General features: G+C 55.4%; 1 protein-coding gene and 1 pseudogene across 2 annotated transcripts; one reads left to right on the top strand and one right to left on the bottom strand.

Annotated features, from left to right (window-relative positions):
• Nucleotides 1-481: 481 nt before the first annotated feature.
• On the bottom strand, nt 482-16,913 carry LOC149455975 (uncharacterized; annotated as a pseudogene). Its single transcript, XR_016313971.1, has 4 exons — nt 16,794-16,913; nt 12,064-13,139; nt 4,922-5,833; nt 482-2,427 (listed from the first exon to the last, which is right to left on the bottom strand). The product of XR_016313971.1 is annotated as an uncharacterized LOC149455975 (transcript).
• Nucleotides 16,902-22,990, top strand: LOC149455974 (uncharacterized). The gene is made up of 2 exons (XM_089685613.1): nt 16,902-16,990; nt 20,268-22,990. The coding sequence occupies exon 2, from the start codon at nt 20,999-21,001 to the stop codon at nt 22,136-22,138; it is 1,140 nt and encodes a 379-aa protein (XP_089541739.1). The 5' UTR covers nt 16,902-16,990; nt 20,268-20,998; the 3' UTR covers nt 22,139-22,990.
• Nucleotides 22,991-23,017: the final 27 nt, after the last annotated feature.

Here is a 23,017-nt window from a genome sequence, read left to right as displayed (position 1 = left end):
GCCCCAGATGTGTTGGATATGTAGAGAAAGTCTCCAGCATGAAATGTACATTGGCTCCTCTAGTTGAGCCCAGTCAATGGAAACCATTTCTCATATTCCTTCACCATGATGGGCCACTTTGTGTCAGTCCATCACATCCAATCCAAATACATTGTCACATGACAACATGGGGGGCATTGGGGGAGGAATACATTGTCAGATGACAACATGGGGGCATCGGGGGTCTTCTTCAAGGAAGTGTAGATATTCTGGATGACTATGAAGAGAGACGAGGTTCTGGGTGGAATTCAGGGGGAGGGGAGAAGTTTCGGGCAGAAGTCTCCCTGACCTCCGTTTTCAGGGTCTATGGCCCCATCACCCTCACAAATGTCTCATTTCATCTCCAGACTCCATTTTTTCTGTTTTATTTACATCACATCGTAAGGAAGAGCAATAAATTGGACCTTCTGAAGGTCCCTGAATGACAGACGAGATCATCATCATCAGTTCATATATTTATTAATAAATGTATAAAAGCCAACCGTTCTCACCGCACACACCAAACACGGGAGGTCAGGAGATTTATACCACCTAGGAGGAGTCAGCAATCCAGATCTAGGAGGACGTCATGCCCTCTACAGGAAGTCAGCTCTGGATTGGACATCTTTTCCTCCATCTCCTGAGGTGAAGGGAGGGAACTCTATGGAGCTTACACAATTCTGGGACCTTTTCCCGCTCCAATGTGATATGATTTTGCCACACTGGTATGGCTTCTCCCCAGAGTGGCCCCGGCAGTGCGGTACCAGGATGACTATTGAAGTGCTTGTCTCGCTGTGCTCAGGTGTCTCCCCCCGTGTGGATCCTGTGGTGGGTGATGAGGTTGGACTTCTGAAAGAAGCATTCGGGACAGGAGACGGGATTTTCTCCAGTGTAGATCCTCTCATGGATGACCAGGTGGGCTCTCTGGCCAGTCTTTAGGTCAGTAACGTCATGTGTGGCTTCTTGCCCAGGTCAAAGGTAGCACTTTCTGCACAACAGTCGCTGGTGGTGTGTGGATCCTCTGATGGGTGAGGCGTCAGTCCTTCCACATGAAGCTCCTCCAGCAGTAGGGGTAGGAGTACGGCCTCTCCACGGTGTGGATCCTATGATGGATATGGCGTCAGCCCTTCCACATGAAGCTCCTCCAGCAGTAGGGGTAGGAGTACGGCCTCACTGTAGATCCTCTGATGGGTGAGGCCTCAGTCCTTCCACATAAAGCTCCTCCAGCAGTAGGGGTAGGAGTACGGCCTCTCCCTGGTGTGGATCCTCTGATGGGTGAGGCCTCAGTCCTTCCACATGAAGTTCTTCCAGCATTAGTTGTAGGAGTACGGCCTCTCCCCGGTGTGGATCCTCTGATGGGTGAGGCCTCAGTCCTTTCACATGAAGTTCCTCCAGCAGTAGGGGTAGGAGTACGGCCTCTCCCTGGTGTGGATCCTCTGATGGGTGAGGCGTCAGTCCTTCCATATGAAGCTCCTCCAGAGTAGCACCAGGAGTACGGCCTCTCCCTGGTGTGGATCCTCTGATGGGTGAGGCCTCAGTCCTTCCACATGAAGTTCCTCCAGCAGTAGCACCAAGAGTACGGCCTCTCCCTGAGTGCAGCTTCCAGTGGTGGAGACGCTATTCATGGCCGAACAATTTATTACAGATGGAGCATGGCAGCGACTTCTCATTGATGTTATAGTCCTGATCTCCAGGGTCAGGCGTGGCCTCAGTTGCCAGGTCCTCCTCCTCCCCTGACTCCTCCCTCACATGTACAAGGGTAGGCTAAGTAACTGTCCATGTCACACAAAGAGAGTTCTGCTTTAATCTCTGCCGGGGTATGGTGAAAGCTGATGTCCTACAGGAGGGTCTCCTCCTTAATGTCTGCCGGGGTCTGGTGAAAGCTGATGTCCTACAGGAGGGTTTCCTCCTCAATGTCTGCCGGGGTCTGGTGAATGCTGATGTCCTATCTGTGTGTGTGAGGTTCCAGTAGTCGGTTTCCTCCTTCATATAAGGCAGGGCTCTGTGACTTCAATGTGGGGGAATCTGTCATGAGATCAGAGGACAGAGGAGTCTGGGCTCCAGGTAGGAGATTTCCTCCACATGGACCATTAATGGAGGGAAATGTGTACTACATGGACCGGTCCTCTATATTAGAATGGCTGTTCTGGGTGCAGTCTGTGGGGTTCTCTGTGGGTTCCTCCTTAATGTCCAGGTTTGGGGGACCCCAGCAGGCAGTACTGGGCTTTTCCTCCACCAGGTTAGTCAATGAATTGGGTGAGAGAAGTTCCGCCTTCACCTGGGGTGTCCCTCTGTGATTGATGCTGCATGTGGGCGAGGTTTGTATAAACGTTAGAATACCGTGTTCCTTGTGGGGGGTAGAAATGGGGGGGTTGAATAATACCGCCGGGATCGCCATGTTCCAGATATCTGAAAAACAGAAAACACTCAGTCAGCGGGAACCTTCCATAGGAAACGGTGAGATTGTGATGTCATAAACAGGTACAAGGGAGGAGCTTCACCATCACATGACCAGACAGTTCTAGAACATCCTACATCATGTGACCAGACGGTTCTAGAATATCCTCCATCACGTGACCACACGGTTCTAGAACATCATCCAATCAGATGACCAGACGGTTCTAGAACATCCTACATCACGTGACCACATGGTTTTAGAACATCCTCCCATCAGATGATTAGACGGTTCTAGAATATCCTCCATCACGTGACCACACGGTTCTAGAACACCCTACATCACGTGACGACACGGTTTTAGAACCTCCTCCCACCAGATGATTAGACAGTTCTAGAATATCCTCCATCACGTGACCAGACGGTTCTAGAATATCCTCCATCACGTGACCACACGGTTCTAGAACATCCTCCCATCAGATGACCAGACGGTTGTAGAACATCCTACATCACATGACCATACGGTTCTAGAACATCCTACATCACGTGACCACATGGTTTTAGAACATCCTCCCATCAGATGATTAGGCGGTTCTAGAATATCCTCCATCACATGACCACACGGTTCTAGAACATCCTACATCACGTGACAACACGGTTTTAGAACATCCTACATCACGTGACAACACGGTTTTAGAACATCCTCCCACCAGATGATTAGACAGTTCTAGAACATCCTCCATTACATGATCAGACGAATCTAGAACATCCTCCCATCAGATGATTAGAAGGTTCTAGAATATCCTCCATCACATGACCAGACGGTTCTAGAACATCCCACATCACGTGGCCACACGGGTCTAGAACATCCTCCCATCACACGACCAGAACATCCTCCGTCACATGACCAGACGATTCTAGAACATCTTACATTATGTGACCAGATGGTTCTAGAACACCCTCCCATCACATGACCAGAAGGTTCTAGAACACCCTCCCATCGCATGACCAGACAGTTCTAGAACATCCTCCCATCACACGACCAGAGGGTTCTAGAACACCCTCCCATCGCATGACCAGACAGTTCTAGAACATCCTCCCATCACACGACCAGAGGGTTCTAGAACACCCTCCCATCACGTGACTAGATGGTTCTAGAACATCCTCCCCTCACATGACCAGACGGTTCTAGAACATCCTCCCAGCACTTACCAGACAGTTCTAGAACACCCTCCATCACATAACTAGATGGTTCTAGAACAACCTCCCTTCAGATGACCAGAGGGTTATAGAACACCCTCCTCACATGACCAGATGGTTCTAGAATGAAGATGTTCTGTCACATGGCTAGATGGTTCTAGAAAATCATCCCATCACATGACCAGACCGTTCTAGACCATCCGCCGTCACATGACCAGACCGTTCTAGACCATCCGCCGTCACATGACCAGACCGTTCTAGACCATCCGCCGTCACATGACCAGACCGTTCAAGACCATCCGGCCTCACATGACCAGACGGTTCTAGACCATCTGCTGTCACATGACCAGACGGTTCTAGACCATCCGCTGTCACATGACCAGGCGGTTCTAGACCATCCGCTGTCACATGACCAGGCGGTTCTAGACCATCCGCTGTCACATGACCAGACGGTTCTAGACCATCCACGGTCACATGACCAGACTGTTCCAAGACCATCCGTCACATGACCAGACTGTTCCAAGACCATCCGGCCTCACATGTCCAGACTGTTCTAGACCATCCGGCCTCACATGTCCAGACTGTTCAAGACCATCTGCCGTCACATGACCAGACTGTTCCAAGACCATCCGTCACATGACCAGACTGTTCCAAGACCATCCGGCCTCACATGTCCAGACTGTTCTAGACCATCCGGCCTCACATGTCCAGACTGTTCAAGACCATCTGCCGTCACATGACCAGACTGTTCAAGACCATCCAGCCTCACATGACCAGATGGTTCTAGAACATCCTTCATCACATGACTAGATGGTTCTAGAACATCCTCCCATCTGATGACCAGAGGGTTCTAGAACACCCTCCATCACATGACCAGACGGTTCAAGACCATCCGCCGTCACATGACCAGACTGTTCAAGACCATCCGCCATCACATGACCAGATGGTTCAAGACCATCCACCGTCACATGACCAGACGGTTTAAGACCATCCACCGTCACATGACCAGACGGTTTAAGACCATCCACCGTCACATGACCAGACGGTTCAAGACCATCCTCCGTCACATGACCAGACGGTTCAAGACCATCCGGCCTCACATGACCAGACGGTTCTAGACCATCCGGCCTCACATGACAAGACAGTTCTAGACGATCCGGCCTCACATGACCAGACAGTTCTAGACCATCCGCCATCACATGACAAGACGGTTTTAGACCATCCGGCCTCACATGACCAGACGGTTCTAGACCATCCAGCCTCACATGACATCTCTTGGTGGTCCCTGAGGTTTGGTTGGGTCACTTACTGCAGTCAGAACAGACGGGCTTCCCATCGATGTGCGTCCGTTCGTGTCGGAGGAGCAGAGCCTTGTGGGTGTAGATCTTCTGGCAGACGATGCAGGAATACGATTGGTTCATGTGTTGGGAGACCTGGGATTGGCTGGAGAAGCGTTTCCCGCAGTGTGAGCAGGAGAAGGGCTTCCCTCCGGTGTGAATCTTCTCGTGGATCAGGACGCTCTGATTGGTCGGGGAGATGACGTTACACTCGGAGCAGTAGAGGACGTTGCTGACTTTGTGTATTTGGACGTGGGCCTTGAGGTCCATCTTGCTGCAGAACTCGGCTCCGCAAACCGGGCAGCACAGCTTCTTCCCGTTGTGGAACTCCCGGTGCCGCACCATGTTGCCGTGACTACTGAAGTTCCGTTTACACACCGGGCAGATGTGGTTGTTCTTCGGTGGCTGAGCTGTGGGGAGACCTTTGTCCTCGGTGGGTGTGGTCATCAGCCTGATCTTCTTGTTTTCTCCAGTCATGGGGAAGGACTGGATGTCGGAGTCAGTGATGGTCCTTCTGAGTATGTCAGTCCCAGCAGGAGGAGAACCTTTCTCCTCTTTAATCTGATTGGACAGACGCTGGGTGTGGTGAGTGGGTGAAGAGAGGTCCATGTTGGTGGGATCTTCTCCACCAGGTGATCTGGGTTCTTCCTTTATCTCTGGAGGTGGCTCCGCCCTCATAGGAGTGTTGGGGAGGTCTTCTCCTTCCTCCGGTTGGGGTTCCTCCTTAACAGCGGACAATACATTCTGTCTATGACCTATCAGGCTGGAGTGGGCAGAGCCTGGGGGGTTGTGTCCTCCTCCTGATCCAGGTTCCTCCTTTATATGGCTGGAGGGGAGTCCTTCTGCATTCGGTCTGATGCTTGGAGTCGCCATCTTCAAGACGTCTGAAAGAAGCCGAGAACAGGAAGTCAGCGGGAGCCTCCCAATCAGAAACGGGGGGGCGGGGATCATAACAGGTACAAGGGGAGGAGCCTCATCATCAGATGACCACACCAGGTCTGATCACATCATTCTTCAAAGAAAAGATCATTAACCACTCCCCCTTCATGACCCGGCCATTCTCTGCTACTACAGCGCTGCATGACCGCACAATTACCAGCTGTAGTAGCGCAGTGCTGAACAGCAGAACATGGCCAGGCCATTCTCTGCTACTAAAACGCTGCATGACCACACAATTACCAGCTGAAGCACAGTGCTGAACAGCAGTACATGACCTGGTGACATCACACAAATACAGATTTCTATTGGTGGGACTGGATCACCACTATGAACATCCACCGTCATGTGACCAGACTAACATACGAACGTCCGTCATCATGTGACCAGACTAATATACGAATATTCACCATCACGTGACCAGACTAATATACGAACATCCGCCATCACGTGACCAGACTGATATAGGAACATTCCGCGTCACGTGACCAAATTAATATACGAACTTCCGCCGTCACGTGACCAGACCAATATACGAACATTCGCAGTCACGTGACCAGACTAATATAGCAACATTCCGTGTCACGTGACCAGACTGATATACGAACGTCCGCCGTCACGTGATCAGACTGATATAGGAACGTCCGCCGTCACGTGACCAGACTGATATAGGAACGTCCGCCGTCACGTGACCAGACTGATATAGGAACGTCCGCCGTCACGTGACCAGACTGATATAGGAACGTCCGCCGTCACGTGACCAGACTGATATAGGAACGTCGGCCGTCACGTGACCAGACTGATATAGGAACGTCCGCCGTCACGTGACCAGACTGATATAGGAACGTCCGCCGCCACGTGACCAGACTGATATAGGAACGTCCGCCGTCACGTGACCAGACTGATATAGGAACGTCCGCCGCCACGTGACCAGACTGATATAGGAACGTCCGCCGCCACGTGACCAGACTGATATAGGAACGTCCGCCGTCACGTGACCAGACTGATATAGGAACGTCCGCCGTCACGTGACCAGACTGATATAGGAACGTCCGCCGTCACGTGACCAGACTGATATAGGAACGTCCGCCGTCACGTGACCAGACTGATATAGGAACGTCCGCCGTCACGTGACCAGACTGATATAGGAACGTCCGCCGTCACGTGACCAGACTGATATAGGAACGTCCGCCGTCACGTGACCAGACTGATATAGGGACGTCCGCCGTCACGTGACCAGACTGATATAGGGACGTCCGCCGTCACGTGACCAGACTGATATAGGAACATCCGCCGTCAGGTGACCAGACTGATAGAGGAACATCCGCCGTCACGTGACCAAACTGATATAGGAACATTCGCCGTCACGTGACCAGACTAACATACAAGCGTCCGTCGTCACATGACCAGACAAATATAGGAACATTCGCCGTCACGTGACAAGACTAATATAGGAACGTTCGCCGTCACGTGACCAGACTAACATACGAACATTTGCCGTCACGTGACCGGACAAGACTGATATAGGAACATCCGCCGTCACGTGACCAGACTGATATAGGAACGTCCGCCGTCACGTGACCAGACTGATATAGGAACGTCCGCCGTCACGTGACCAGACTGATATAGGAACGTCCGCCGTCACGTGACCAGACTGACATACGAACGTCCGCCGTCACGTGACCAGACTAACATAGGAACATCCGCCGTCACGTGACCAGACTAACATAGGAACATCCGCCGTCACGTGACCAGACTAACATAGGAACATCCGCCGTCACGTGACCAGACTGATATAGGAACATCCGCCGTCAGGTGACCAGACTGATATAGGAACATCCGCCGTCACGTGACCAGACTGATATAGGAACATTCGCCGTCACGTGACCAGACTAACATACAAGCGTCCGTCGTCACATGACCAGACAAATATAGGAACATTCGCCGTCACGTGACAAGACTAATATAGGAACGTTCGCCGTCACGTGACAAGACTAATATAGGAACGTTCGCCGTCACGTGACCAGACTAACATACGAACATTCGCCGTCACGTGACCGGACTAACATACAAGCGTCCGTCGTCACATGACCAGACAAATATAGGAACATTCGCCGTCACGTGACAAGACTAATATAGGAACGTTCGCCGTCACGTGACAAGATTAATATAGGAACGTTCGCCGTCACGTGACCAGACTAACATACGAACATTCGCCGTCACGTGACCGGACAAGACTGATATAGGAACGTCCGCCGTCACGTGACCAGACTGACATAGGAACGTCCGCCGTCACGTGACCAGACTGACATAGGAACGTCCGCCGTCACGTGACCAGACTGACATAGGAACGTCCGCCGTCACGTGACCAGACTGACATAGGAACGTCCGCCGTCACGTGACCAGACTGACATAGGAACGTCCGCCGTCACGTGACCAGACTGACATAGGAACGTCCGCCGTCACGTGACCAGACTGACATAGGAACGTCCGCCGTCACGTGACCAGACTGACATAGGAACGTCCGCCGTCACGTGACCAGACTGACATAGGAACGTCCGCCGTCACGTGACCAGACTGACATAGGAAGGTCCGCCGTCACGTGACCAGACTGACATAGGAACGTCCGCCGTCACGTGACCAGACTGACATAGGAACGTCCGCCGTCACGTGACCAGACTGACATAGGAACGTCCGCCGTCACGTGACCAGACTGATATAGGAACGTCCGCCGCCACGTGACCAGACTGATATAGGAACGTCCGCCGTCACGTGACCAGACTGATATAGGAACGTCCGCCGCCACGTGACCAGACTGATATAGGAACGTCCGCCGTCACGTGACCAGACTGATATAGGAACGTCCGCCGTCACGTGACCAGACTGATATAGGAACGTCCGCCGTCACGTGACCAGACTGATATAGTAACGTCCGCCGTCACGTGACCAGACTGATATAGGAACATCCGCCGTCACGTGACCAGACTGATATAGGAACATTCGCCGTCACGTGACCAGACTAACATACAAGCGTCCGTCGTCACATGACCAGACAAATATAGGAACATTCGCCGTCACGTGACAAGACTAATATAGGAACGTTCGCCGTCACGTGACAAGACTAATATAGGAACGTTCGCCGTCACGTGACCAGACTAACATACGAACATTCGCCGTCACGTGACCGGACAAGACTGATATAGGAACATCCGCCGTCACGTGACAAGACTAATATAGGAACGTTCGCCGTCACGTGACCAGACTAACATAGGAACATCCGCCGTCACGTGACCAGACAAACATAGGAACATCCGCCGTCACGTGACCAGACTAACATAAGAACATCCGCCGTCACGTGACCAGACTAACATAGGAACATCCGCTGTCACGTGACTAGACTAACATAGGAACATTCCCCGTCACATGACCAGATTAATATAGGAACATCCGCCGTCACGTGACCAGACTGATATAGGAACGTCTGCCGTCACGTGACCAGACTGATATAGGAACATCCGCCGTCACGTGACCAGACTAACATAGGAACGTCCGCCATCACGTGACCAAACTAACATAGGAACATCCGCCGTCACGTGACCAGACTAACATAGGAACATCCGCCATCACGTGACCAGACTAACATAGGAACATCCGCCGTCAGGTGACCAGACTGATATAGGAACATCCGCCGTCAGGTGACCAGACTGATATAGGAACATCCGCCGTCAGGTGACCAGACTGATATAGGAACATTCGCCGTCACGTGACCAGACTAACATACAAGCGTCCGTCGTCACATGACCAGACAAATATAGGAACGTTCGCCGTCACGTGACAAGACTAATATAGGAACATCCGCCGTCACGTGACAAGACTAATATAGGAACGTTCGCCGTCACGTGACCAGACTAACATAGGAACATCCGCCGTCACGTGACCAGACAAACATAGGAACATCCGCCGTCACGTGACCAGACTAACATAAGAACATCCGCCGTCACGTGACCAGACTAACATAAGAACATCCGCCGTCACGTGACCAGACTAACATAGGAACATCCGCCGTCACGTGACTAGACTAACATAGGAACATTCCCCGTCACATGACCAGATTAATATAGGAACATCCGCCGTCACGTGACCAGACTGATATAGGAACATCCGCCGTCACGTGACCAGACTGATATAGGAACGTCTGCCGTCACGTGACCAGACTGATATAGGAACATCCGCCGTCACGTGACCAGACTAACATAGGAACATCCGCCATCACGTGACCAGACTAACATAGGAACATCCGCCATCACGTGACCAGACTGATATAGGAAACATCCGCCGTCAGGTGACCAGACTGATATAGGAACATCCGCCGTCAGGTGACCAGACTGATATAGGAACATCCGCCGTCAGGTGACCAGACTGATATAGGAACATCCGCCGTCAGGTGACCAGACTGATATAGGAACATCCGCCGTCAGGTGACCAGACTGATATAGGAACATCCGCCGTCAGGTGACCAGACTGATATAGGAACATTCGCCGTCACGTGACCAGACTAACATACAAGCGTCCGTCGTCACATGACCAGACAAATATAGGAACGTTCGCCGTCACGTGACAAGACTAATATAGGAACGTTCGCCGTCACGTGACAAGACTAATATAGGAACGTTCGCCGTCACGTGACAAGACTAATATAGGAACGTTCGCCGTCACGTGACCAGACTAACATAGGAACGTCCGCCGTCACGTGACCAGACTAACATAGGAACATCCGCCGTCACGTGACCAGACTAACATAGGAACATCCGCCGTCACGTGACCAGACTAACATAGGAACATCCGCTGTCACGTGACTAGACTAACATAGGAACATTCCCCGTCACATGACCAGATTAATATAGGAACATCCGCCGTCACGTGACCAGACTGATATAGGAACGTCTGCCGTCACGTGACCAGACTGATATAGGAACATCCGCCGTCACGTGACCAGACTGATATAGGAACGTCCGCCGTCACGTAACCAGACTGATATAGGAACATCCGCCGTCACGTGACCAGACTGATATAGGAACGTCCGCCGTCACGTGACCAGACTGATATAGGAACGTCCGCCGTCACGTGACCAGACTGATATAGGAACGTCCGCCGTCACGTGACCAGACTGATATAGGAACGTCCGCCGTCACGTGACCAGACTGATATAGGAACGTCCGCCGTCACGTGACCAGACTGATATAGGAACGTCCGCCGTCACGTGACCAGACTGATATAGGAACGTCCGCCGTCACGTGACCAGACTGATATAGGAACGTCCGCCGTCACGTGACCAGACTGATATAGGAACGTCCGCCGTCAGGTGACCAGACTGATATAGGAACATCCGCCGTCACGTGACCAGACTGATATAGGAACATTCGCCGTCACGTGACCAGACTAACATACAAGCGTCCGTCGTAACATGACCAGACAAATATAGGAACATTCGCCATCACGTGACCAGACTAATATAGGAACGTTCGCCGTCACGTGACAAGACTAATATAGGAACGTTCGCCGTCACGTGACCAGACTAACATACGAACATTCGCCGTCACGTGACCGGACAAGACTGATATAGGAACATCCGCCGTCACGTGACCAGACTGATATAGGAACATCCGCCGTCACGTGACCAGACTGATATAGGAACGTCCGCCGTCACGTGACCAGACTGACATACGAACGTCCGTCACGTGACCAGACTAACATAGGAACGTCCGCCGTCACGTGACCAGACTAACATAGGAACATTCGCCGTCACGTGACCAAACTAACATAGGAACATCCGCCGTCACGTGACCAGACAAAACATAGGAACATCCGCCATCACGTGACCAGACTAACATAGGAACATCCGCCATCACGTGACCAGACTAACATAGGAACATCCGCCGTCACGTGACCAGACTAACATAGAAACATCCGCTGTCACGTGACTAGACTAACATAGGAACATTCCCCGTCACATGACCAGATTAATATAGGAACATTCGCCGTCACGTGACCAGAGGGTTATATAATATCCGCCATCAAGTGACATTATATAATATCCGCCATCACGTGGTGGTTTAGAAGGCAGGGCCCTGAGCCTCCTCCCACACTCCCTCAGTCACACCCCCTGCGGAGCACTCACTGCAGTCGGAGCACACGGGACCTCCCGCGGTGGGAGTCCTCTCATGTCTGAGGAGCAGTGCCTTGTTGGCCACGTGTTTCCCGCACAATAGGCACAGGTAGAGTTTTGCTCATGTGTTCGGTGGCGCTGGGTTTGCTGGAGAAACGTTTCCCGCACTGGGAGCAGGCCAGCAGCTTGACCCCACTGTGGACCCTCTTCTGGACCATGGGGTTGACATTGCTGGGGAAGGTGACGTCACAGCGGGGGCAGTGCAGGACTTTGCTGACTTTGTGGGTCTGGGTGTGGGCCTTGAGGTCCATTTTGCTACAGAACTGGGCCCCACACAGCGTGCAGCACATCTTCTTCCCGTTGTGGAACTCCCGGTGACGCACCATGTTCCCGTGGGTGCTGAAGCCTTTCTTACACACGGGACACGGGTGTCTGGAGGGGGCCACCTTGGGTTGGGCCTTCATCTTCCTCCCCTGGATGTATTCTCCGGTGATGGTGAACGAGTGAATGTCCGAGTCACTGATGACCCCTTCCAGTATGTGAATACCCTCCTCCTCCATCTGACTGGACGGACGCTGGGTGTGGTCAGTGGCTGGAGAGATGTCCATGTTGGTGGGATATTCTCCATTAGGTGATCGGGGTTCTTCCTTTATCTCTGGAGGTGGCTCCCACCCTCATCGGGGTGTTGGGGAGGTCTTCTCCTTCCTCCGGTTGGGGTTCCTCCTTAATAGCGGACAATACATTCTGTCTATGACCTATCAGGCTGGAGTGGGCGGAGCCTGGGGGGTCATGTCCTTCTGATCCAGGTTCCTCCTTTATAGGAGCAGCTGGAAGTCCACGTGTGGATCGGGGTTCCTCATCACAGTGGGATGAGTTCTCCTCCTCGCTAATCACTGATGAAGATCTGATGGTGTACAGACAGCCCACACCTCTCTCTGACTTCTCCCGCTCCATGTCCGTCTGCTCGGTCCGCGTCTCCTCCAACACCGGATTATCTTGTGGTTCCTTCAACACGGATCTAACACTGGGCTGGACTTCCTCCGTCACATGAAGGAACCTGGAGGTGCCGGAGGATTCTCACCGACCTGCTGGAAGGGAGGAGAGAGTGAGAACGAGGAGGAGGAGGAGGAGGGGGAGTGGGGGGGGGGGAAGAGGGAGGAGGGAAAAGGAGGATTCTCACCAACCTGATGGAAGGAAGGAGAGAGTGAGAACGAGGAGGAGGAGGGAGGAGGAGGAGGGGGGAGGAGGAGGAGGAGGGAGGAGGAGGAGGAGGGGGGGGGGAGGAGGAGGAGGGGGGGGGGGAGGAGGAGGAGGGGGGGGAGGAGGAGGAGGGGGAGGAGGGGAGGAGGAGGAGGAGGAGGAGGGGGGGGGAGGAGGAGGAGGAGGGGGGGGAGGAGGAGGAGGGGGAGGAGGGAGGAGGAGCTTGTTTATTATAGATGACAGGGAATTCTGCATATTATTATTATACAGTATTTATAAAGCGCCAACAGTTCGCTCAGCGCTGTACATTACAAAGGGGGACAGAACATGCGACAGTACAATAACAATACAATAATACACGAGGGGTTCGAGGGCCCTGCTCCTTGGAGCTTACAATCTAGGAGGAAGTGGCTGTGGGGGATAGAGTGGTGGGAAGAGTGGCCCCCCCTCCCCTCCGCTGCCTCTGACACCGGGGACCCCCCCTCCGCTGCCTCTGACACCGGGGACCCCCCCTCCATTTCCTTGGTCTCCATGGCTGGACTCTCCATTGGTTGGAATCTTACCTATCTCACTGCACCTTCAGTGTCACAACTCCCTCCTCCTCTTACTGTCGGGGTCCCCCAAGGTTCTGTCCTTGGACCTCCCCTCCTCCTCCCCATGTTGGGGTCCCCCAAGCTTCCGTCCTTGGACCTCTCCTCCTCCTCCCCATGTCAGGGTCCCCCAAGGTTCCGTTCTCGGACCTCTCCTCCTCCTCCCCATGTCGGGGTCCCCCAAGGATCCGTCCTCGGATCTCTCCTCCTCCTCCCCATGTCAGGGTCCCCCAAGGTTCCGTCCTTGGACCTCTCCTCCTCCTCCCCATGTCGGGGTCCCCATGGTTCTGTCCTTGGACCTCTACTCCCTATGTCGGGGTCCCCCAAGGTTCCGTCCTCGGACCTCTCCTCCTACCTATGTCAGGGTCCCCCAAGGTTCTGTCCTTGGACCTCTCCTCCTCCCCATGTCGGGGTCCCCCAAGGTCCTGTCCTTGGACCTCTCCTCCTCCTCATGTCGGGGTCCCCCAAGGTTCTGTCCTTGGACCTCTCATCCTCCCCATGTCGGGGTCCCCCAAGGTTCTGTCCTTGGACCTCCCCTCCTCCTCCTCCCCATGTCGGGGTCCCCCAAGCTTCCATCCTTGGACCTCTCCTCCTCCTCCCCATGTCAGGGTCTCCCAAGGTTCCGTCCTCGGACCTCTCCTCCTCCTCCCCATGTCAGGGTCCCCCAAGGTTCCGTCCTCGGACCTCTCCTCCTCCCCATGTCAGGGTCCCCCAAGGTTCCATCATCGGACCTCTCCTCCTCCTCCTCCCCATGTTGGGGTCCCCCAAGGTTCTGTCCTTGGACCTCTCCTCCTCCTCCCCATGTCGGGGTCCCCCAAGGTTCTGTCCTTGGACCTCTCCTCCTATGTCGGGGTCCCCCAAGGTTCTGTCCTTGGACCTCTCCTCCTATGTCGGGGTCCCCCAAGGTTCTGTCCTTGGACCTCTCCTCCTATGTCGGGGTCCCCCAAGGTTCTGTCCTTGGACCTCTCCTCCTATGTCGGGGTCCCCCAAGGTTCTGTCCTTGGACCTCTCCTCCTATGTCGGGGTCCCCCAAGGTTCTGTCCTTGGACCTCTCCTCCTCCCAATGTCGGGGTTCCCCAAGGTTCCGTCCTTGGACCTCTCCTCCTCCTCCCCATCTCGGGGTCCCCCAAAGTCCTGTCCTTGGACCTCTCCTCCTCCCCATGTCAGGGTCCCCCAAGGTTCCGTCCTTGGACCTCTCCTCCTCCTCCCCATGTCGGGGTTCCCCAAGGTCCTGTCCTTGGACCTCTCCTCCTCCTTCCCATGGTTCTGTCCTTGGACCTCTCCTCCTCCTCATGTCGGGGTCCCCCAAGGTTCTGTCCTTGGACCTCTACTCCCTATGTCGGGGTCCCCCAAGGTTCCATCCTCAGACCTCTCCTCCTCCTCCCCATGTCGGGGTTCCCCAAGGTCCTGTCCTTGGACCTCTCCTCCTCCTCCCCATGGTTCTGTCCTTGGACCTCTCCTCCTCCTCATGTCGGGGTCCCCCAAGGTTCTGTCCTTGGACCTCTACTCCCTATGTCGGGGTCCCCCAAGGTTCCGTCCTCAGACCTCTCCTCCTCCCTATGTCGGGGTCCCACAAGGTTCTGTCCTTGGACCTCTCCTCCTCCCCATGTCGGGGTCCCCCAAGGTCCTGTCCTTGGACCTCTCCTCCTCCTCCCCATGTCGGGGTCCCCCAAGGTTCTGTCCTTGGACCTCTCCTCCTCCCCATGTCGGGGTCCCCCAAGGTTCTGTCCTTGGACCTCTCCTCCTCCCCATGTCGGGGTCCCCCAAGGTTCTGTCCTTGGACCTCCCCTCCTCCTCCTCATGTCGGGGTCCCCCAAGCTTCCATCCTTGGACCTCTCCTCCACCTCCCCATGTCAGGGTCTCCCAAGGTTCCGTCCTCGGACCTCTCCTCCTCCCCATGTCAGGGTCCCCCAAGGTTCCGTCATCGGACCTCTCCTCCTCCTTCCCATGTCGGGGTCCCCCAAGGTTCTGTCCTTGGACCTCTCCTCCTCCTCCCCAATGTCGGGGTCCCCCAAGGTTCTGTCCTTGGACCTCTCCTCCTATGTCGGGGTCCCCCAAGGTTCCGTCCTTGCACCTCTCCTCCTCCCTATGTCGGGGTTCCTCAAGGTTCCGTCCTTGGACCTCTCCTCGTCCTCCCCATCTCGGGGTCCCCAAAGTCCTGTCCTTGGACCTCTCCTCCTCCCCATGTCAGGGTCCCCCAAGGTTCCGTCCTTGGACCTCTCCTCCTCCCCATGTCGGGGTCCCCCAAGGTTCCGTCCTTGGACCACCCCTCCTCCCCATGTTGGGGTCCCCCAAGGTCCTGTCCTTGGACCCCTCCTCCTCCTCCCCATGTCGGGGTCCCCCAAGGTCCTGTCCTTGGACCCCTCCTCCTCCTCCCCATGTCGGGGTCCCCCAAGGTTCTGTCCTTGGACCCCTCCTCCTCCTCCCCATGTCGGGGTCCCCCAAGGTTGCGTCCTTGGACCACCCCTCCTCCCCATGTTGGGGTCCCCCAAGGTTCCGTCCTTGGACCTCTCCTCCTCCTCCCCATGTCGGGGTCCCACAAGGTTCTGTCTTTGGACCTCCCCATGTCGGGGTCCCACAAGGTTCCGTCCTTGGATCTCTCCTCCTCCTTCCCCACATCCAATCCCTGTCTACATCATGCAGCCTCAATATCTCCATCTGACCAATCACACCACGGGGAGGGCCCTGAACAGGTCTGGTGTCCCCAGTAGGGAGATTCCCCCAAAATTCTCCCTCCCTTCCGGGGACACAGACCGGGGTCCCCTCTGACACCATACTACCCCTCCCCCAATGTCACACACTGTACAGGAAGGGGACGGGGCCAGCTCCTCAGCACCCACAATGTCTGGCCGTGCTGGCCCAGCTCCTCTCATCCCCCATTATAGGGGCCGCACTGTGAGAGGCATCTGCTGGAGGCCGCCACCCGGGATGGGGGGGGGGGGGGACACTGACCTGTGCTCGGCTCGGCTCCGCTCCCCGCACAGCACTCACAAGCCAGAAGTGGGCGGAGCTCCAGCTGCCGGAAGTTGGTGAGAAGACAAGGCGTTCCGGGGGGGTGACCGGAAGTGGAGATGAAACGCAAACACGGAAGTGTGCACCGGAAGTGGGTGTGGTGATGGTGAATGTCTTCCCCGGGCGGTCCGGATCAGGTCAGTGTCTGTCCTCTTACCCCCCCTCCCCTCCCCCTCTCACCCGGGTGTGGGCGGGGCGGACTTTACCTGATAATGAGCCCCTCCCTTCTCTGTGTGTCTGTTGTGGGTGGAGATGGAAGAGGCTCCTCCTCTGTAGAGGGTGAAATAGGTCACTACCAGAGGCCCCCACACATAGAGAGCCCCCCCTCCCCCCACACTGAGATCCCCTCCCTCCCCCCACACTGAGATTCCCTCCCCCCACACACAGAGATCCCCTCCCCCCACACACAGAGAGCCCCCCCACCACACTGAGATCCCCTCCCCCCACACTGAGATCCCCCCTACACTGAGATCCCATCCCCCCACACACTGAGATCCCCCCCCCACACACAGAGATCCCCTCCCCCCACACTGAGATCCCCCCTACACTGAGATACCCTCCCCCCACACACAGAGATCCTCCTCACCACACTGAGATCCCCTCCCCCCACACACAGAGAGCCCCCCACCACACTGAGATACTGTCCCCCCACACAGAGATCCCCTCCCCACACACACAGCCCACCACCACACTGAGATCCCCTCCCCCACACACAGCCCCACCACCACACTGAGATCCCCCCTACACTGAGATCCCCTCCCCCCACACACAAAGATCCCCCCCACACTGAGCTTCCCTCCCTCCACACACAGAGATCCCCTCCCCCCTACACACAGAGAGCCCCCTACTCTGAGATCCCCCCCACACTGAGATCCCCCTACTCTGAGATCCCCCCCCCACACTGAGATCCCCTCCTCACACACACAGAGAGCCCCCCCACCACACTGAGATCCCCTCCCCCCACACTGAGATCCCCCTACACTGAAATCCCTTCCCCCCACACAGTGAGATCCCCTCCCCCCCACACTGAGATCCCCTCCCCTCACACTGAGATCCCCCTGCACTGAGATCCCCTCCCCCCACACACAGAGTTCCCCCCACACACATAGAGCCCCCACACACAGAGATCCCCTCCCCCCACACTGAGATCCCCCCTACACTGAGATACCCTCCCCCCACACACAGAGATCCTCCTCACCACACTGAGATCCCCCCACACACAGAGATCCCCCTCACCACACTGAGATCCCCTCCCCCCACACACAGAGATCCCCCCACCACACTGAGATCCCCTCCCTCCCCCCACACTGAGATCCCCTCCCCCCACACTCAGAGAGCCCCCCCACCACACTGAGATCCCCTCCATCCCCCCACACTGAGATCCCCCACCGCCACACTGAGATCCCCTCCCTCCCCCCACACTGAGATCCCCTACCCCCACACATAGAGAGCCCCCCCCTCCCCCCACACTGAGATCCCCTCCCTCCCCCCACACTGAGATCCCCTCCCTCCCCCCATACTGAGATCCCCTCCCCCCACACTGAGATCCCCTCCCCCCACACACAGAGAGCCCCCCCACCACACTGAGATCCCCTCCACCCCCCCACACTGAGATCCCCCACCGCCACACTGAGATCCCCTCCCTCCCCCCACACTGAGATCCCCTACCCCCACACACAGAGAGCCCCCCCTCCCCCCACACTGAGATCCCCTCCCTCCCCCCACACTGAGATCTTCCCCCCCCCACCACACTTAGATCCCCTCCCTCCCCCCACACTGAGATCCCCTCCCCCCACACTGAGATCCCCCCTACACTGAGATCCCCTCCCCCCACACACAGAGAGCCCCCACCACACTGAGATTCCCTCCCCCCCACACTGAGATCCCCTCCCCCCACACACAGAGAGCCCACCACACTGAGCTCCCCCACCACACTGAGATCCCCTCCCCCCACACTGAGATCCCCCTATACTGAGATCCCCTCCCCCCACACACAGAGAGCCCCCCCACCACACTAAGATTCCCTCCCCCCACACTGAGATCCCCTCCTCCCACCACACTAAGATCCCCTCTCCCACAACACAGAGCCCCCCCACCACACTGAGATCCCTTCTCCCCACACACAGAGATCCCCCCCACCACACTAAGATCCCCTCTCTCCCACCACACTGAGATCCCCTCCCCCCACACACAGAGAGCCCCCACCACCACACTGAGATTCCCTCCCCCCTTACTGAGATCCCCCCTACACTGAGATCCCCTCCCTCCACACACAGAGATCCCCCTAACCACACTAAGATCCCCTCCCCCCACACACAGAGCCCCCACCACCACACTAAAATCCCCTCTCCCACCACACAGAGATCCCCTCCACCCACACACAGACCCCTCTCCACCACACTAAGATCCCTTCTCCCACCACACACAGCCCCCCACCACACTGAGATCCCCCCCCACCACACAGAGATCCCTCCCCCCACACACAGAGCCCCCCCACCACACTAAGATCCTCTCTCCCACCACTGATCATCGGCCAATCACACCCCCTCCACCAATGATCATCGATCAATCACAATCATCCCCCCCTCCCCCAATGATCATCGACCAATCACAATCACCTCCCCCCACCACTGATTATCGACCAATCACAATCATCCCCCAATGATCATCGACCAATCATACCCCCTTCACCACTGATCATCGACCAATCATAATCATCCCCCCTCCTCCAATGATCATCGACCAATCACAATCACCTTCCCCTCACCACCGATCATCGATGAATCACAATCATCTCCCCTCCCCCAATGATCATCGACCAATCACAATCACCCCCCCCCCACCACCACTGATCATCGGCCAATCACCCCCTCCCCCCACTGATTACCGAAAAATCACCCCCCCACCACTCCTGCACTGATCACCGGCCGATCACAATCATCCCAAACAGAGCCAGCTGACTTTTCATAGCCCCGCCCCCACCTCCACTCATTGGTCAATAGCACTCTGACCCTCCCACTGTCACAGACTGTGGGGGGCGTCAGCCCCTCCAACTCACACATCGGAATTTGTCATTAATGTTTTAGTTATGTATTTTTCAGTCTCCTCCCCCTCAGGTCAGAACTCTTTACAACAAAATTCAGGGGCCCCCAAATGTAGCTTTTCAGGGGCCCCCCTAGGCAGCACTGCTCAACTTCCCATAAGACCGTCTTCCAGGTAGAATAACACCCAGCATACTTACATTCATGTCCTTGCCCCACCCACCTCCTCCAACTCCACCCCTTACACAGATATAGAATAGGCACAGGAACTCAGGGGCAGTGCTCTAAGGCAGGCCACACCCTATGTACAGAAGTCTCCAGCCTCATGAATGCCCCCACACAGGAAATTACTTTCTCCTTTTTGTCCTTCTAGATACTCCAGAAATAGGAGAAAATCCACCACTCCACCCTGGAGAGTGGAAAAATCATCGGCTCCACCCATGAGGGAGAGAGACTTCATCAAACAGGGAACGAGACTCCAGCCAGGATACAGAGAAAGACACCACGGCTGCACCCTGGAGAGTGAGAAAATCATCAGCTCCACCCATGAGAAACAGAAACTCCCACCCATGAGGGAGAGAGACTCCACCCATGAGGAATAGAGACATACTAAAGAGGGAGAGAGACTCCACCCATGAAGGGGAGAGACTGGCACAAGTATACAGAGAAGGGGACCACATCACAACCCACGAGGAAGAGACCCCACCCATGAGGGAGAGAGACTGGCAACAGTATACAGAGAAGGGGTCCACATCACAACCCACGAGGGAGAGACCCCACCCATGAAGGGGAGAGACTGGCACCAGTATACAGAGAAGGGGTCCACATCACAACCAACGAGGGAGAGACTCCACCCATGAGGGAGAGAGACCGGCACCAGTATACAGAGAAGGGCTCCACATCACAACCCACGAGGGAGAGGCTCCACCCATAAGTGAGAGAGACTCCACCCAGGATAGAGAGACTCAACAATTACCCCCAGGAGAAAGAGAGGCTCCACCCAGGATAAAGAGAGAGACTGTGCTGCTCCTCCCATAAGCAAAAGGGACTCCACCTAGGAAAGAGACGCCATTGCTCCACCCAGGAGTGACTTCCCCCTCCGAAATGACCTCACCGGGGACAAAGATGAGCAGTTGTCTAGAGAAGGTCATCGAGAAGCTGACGGCCTATAAGGAGGGAGCACTGACAGGGGCAGCTGAGAGGAGGCCCGCCTCCACCCATGAGGGCGAGGGGCCAAATCTCACCAGGAACCACATGGCAGGGCGGCATTCACCTCCTAAAGCTAAAGCAGAACCCCGCTCCTGTGAGGACACAGATCACAGAGACATGCCCATAGATCGCACAATGACCAGCATTAAAAGGGAACCCTTCCTGTACGTAGGAGGAGCTCTGGGTTGGACAGTACACCACCCTCTGCACCCCTCCATCCAGATTAAAGAGGAACATTGGCCCTGTGACAACAGGAACTTCTCTGAACTGTTCACCCCGGTGGAGTATACACAGTACAGGTCTGTCCATATTAAAGAGGAACCCCGTGAGGAAGGAGAACTCCTCAACATGGAGGCTCCACCTCACCGCTCTGACCTGGAATCAGCCAGGCGGGAAGATGGCCGCCTCACCCAGAGCTCAATGTTCCCCATGTCCTACCCCTGCAGTGACAGCGGGAAGGCCTTCACCCAGAGGACCCACTTCCTGTCCCTCCAGCAGGAGCACCCGGGTGAGAAGCCATTCTGCTGCTCAGAGTGCGGTAGATGCTTCTCACAGAGGTCCTACTTCCTGTCCCACCAGAGAATCCACTCTGGGGAGTGCCCCTTCCACTGCTTCCATTGTGGAAAATCCTTCCGGATCAAGAGCAGCCTCAACAAGCACCTGAGGACCCACCAGGCAGAGAACCCCTTCACCTGCCCGCTGTGCCACAAGAGCTTCATGCACCGGGGTCACTTCCTGGCTCACCAGAGGCTCCACGCTGACGAGGAGAAGTTCTCCTGCCCCCTGTGCGGGAAATCCTTCATCCACCACGGACACTTCCTGGCCCATCAGAGGAGCCATGCAGAGGAGAGCCGCTACTCCTGTCCGCACTGTCACAAGTCCTTCATCCACCGGGGGCACTTCTCCGCCCACCTGCGGGTCCACACCGGGGAGAAGCCCTTCACCTGCCCCGACTGCGGCAGCAGCTTTAGCACCCATCACAACCTGGTGGTCCACCAGAGGCTCCACGCCGGGTCCTCCATCTCCTTCCTGTGAGGAGTTCTCAGGGTGAAGGCGTGAGCCGTCCAGAAACCGGATGGGGCGGGGCCAAAGGGTGGGCAGAAGTGGAAGGGGGTGTGAAAAGTCAGGACCACCCATCTACGATGCTTAGGTAGTTTGTGGGGGAGGGGCACATGGTGGTCTTCTCACTATAAGTGCTCAAAGACCTTGTCCCACCACCGGCCAGTGGTGACCATCTTTCTTGTTCCCGAGCCCTCCTGTATGTCCACCTTGGGGGCGTGTTCACCCTGGGTACCGCCTCCCCCAGCAAGGATGCACGCAGAAACCTTTATGCAATCTGTGAGGACGACAATAAGCTTTATTTACACAAAACGACCTCAACAACGCAAAGTCGACCATCTGCCCTATCTTCCTGGAGGATCTTGTAGGTTTTTTCTTCCAGCGGGAGATGGGCACAGTTGTACTTCCCCCGCAGGGTGCTGTATGCTGGTCACATGACTGTTCTCTCTGTGCTCTGATTGGTCTGCTGGTCACATGACTGTTCTCTCTGCTCTGATTGGTCTGCCGGTCACATGACTGTTCTCTGATTGGTCTGCCGGTCACATGACTGTTCGCTGATTGGTCTGCCGGTCACATGACTGTTCTCTCTTTCCTCCGATTGGTCTGGGCTGCCAAACTCTCTGCCCACATCCACTTAGCTCACTCCTGATGAGACAGATTGATATTAGAATACGTCGACCACTGATATGGGGCGGTCGCTCTGTAGGTGGCCTTTCTGGATTGGACGGCTTCCAGCTCAGGGAAGGGGAGGGGCAGCGCCGGGAGCGCACAGATGTTCACACAGCCAGAAAGTGGAATATAAATGTGATGTGAAATCTTTTCATACAATGTGCCATTTCTTGTCTTGAAGTCCGA

The sequence above is a fragment of the Staurois parvus genome, unplaced genomic scaffold, assembly GCF_062004578.1.
Source record: "Staurois parvus isolate SC_StPar_1 unplaced genomic scaffold, SC_StPar_1.0 ptg000380l, whole genome shotgun sequence".
Lineage (NCBI taxonomy): Eukaryota > Metazoa > Chordata > Amphibia > Anura > Ranidae > Staurois > Staurois parvus.
Note: the sequence above shows the minus strand (reverse complement) of the source record. Positions and strands in the feature narration are given on the sequence as shown.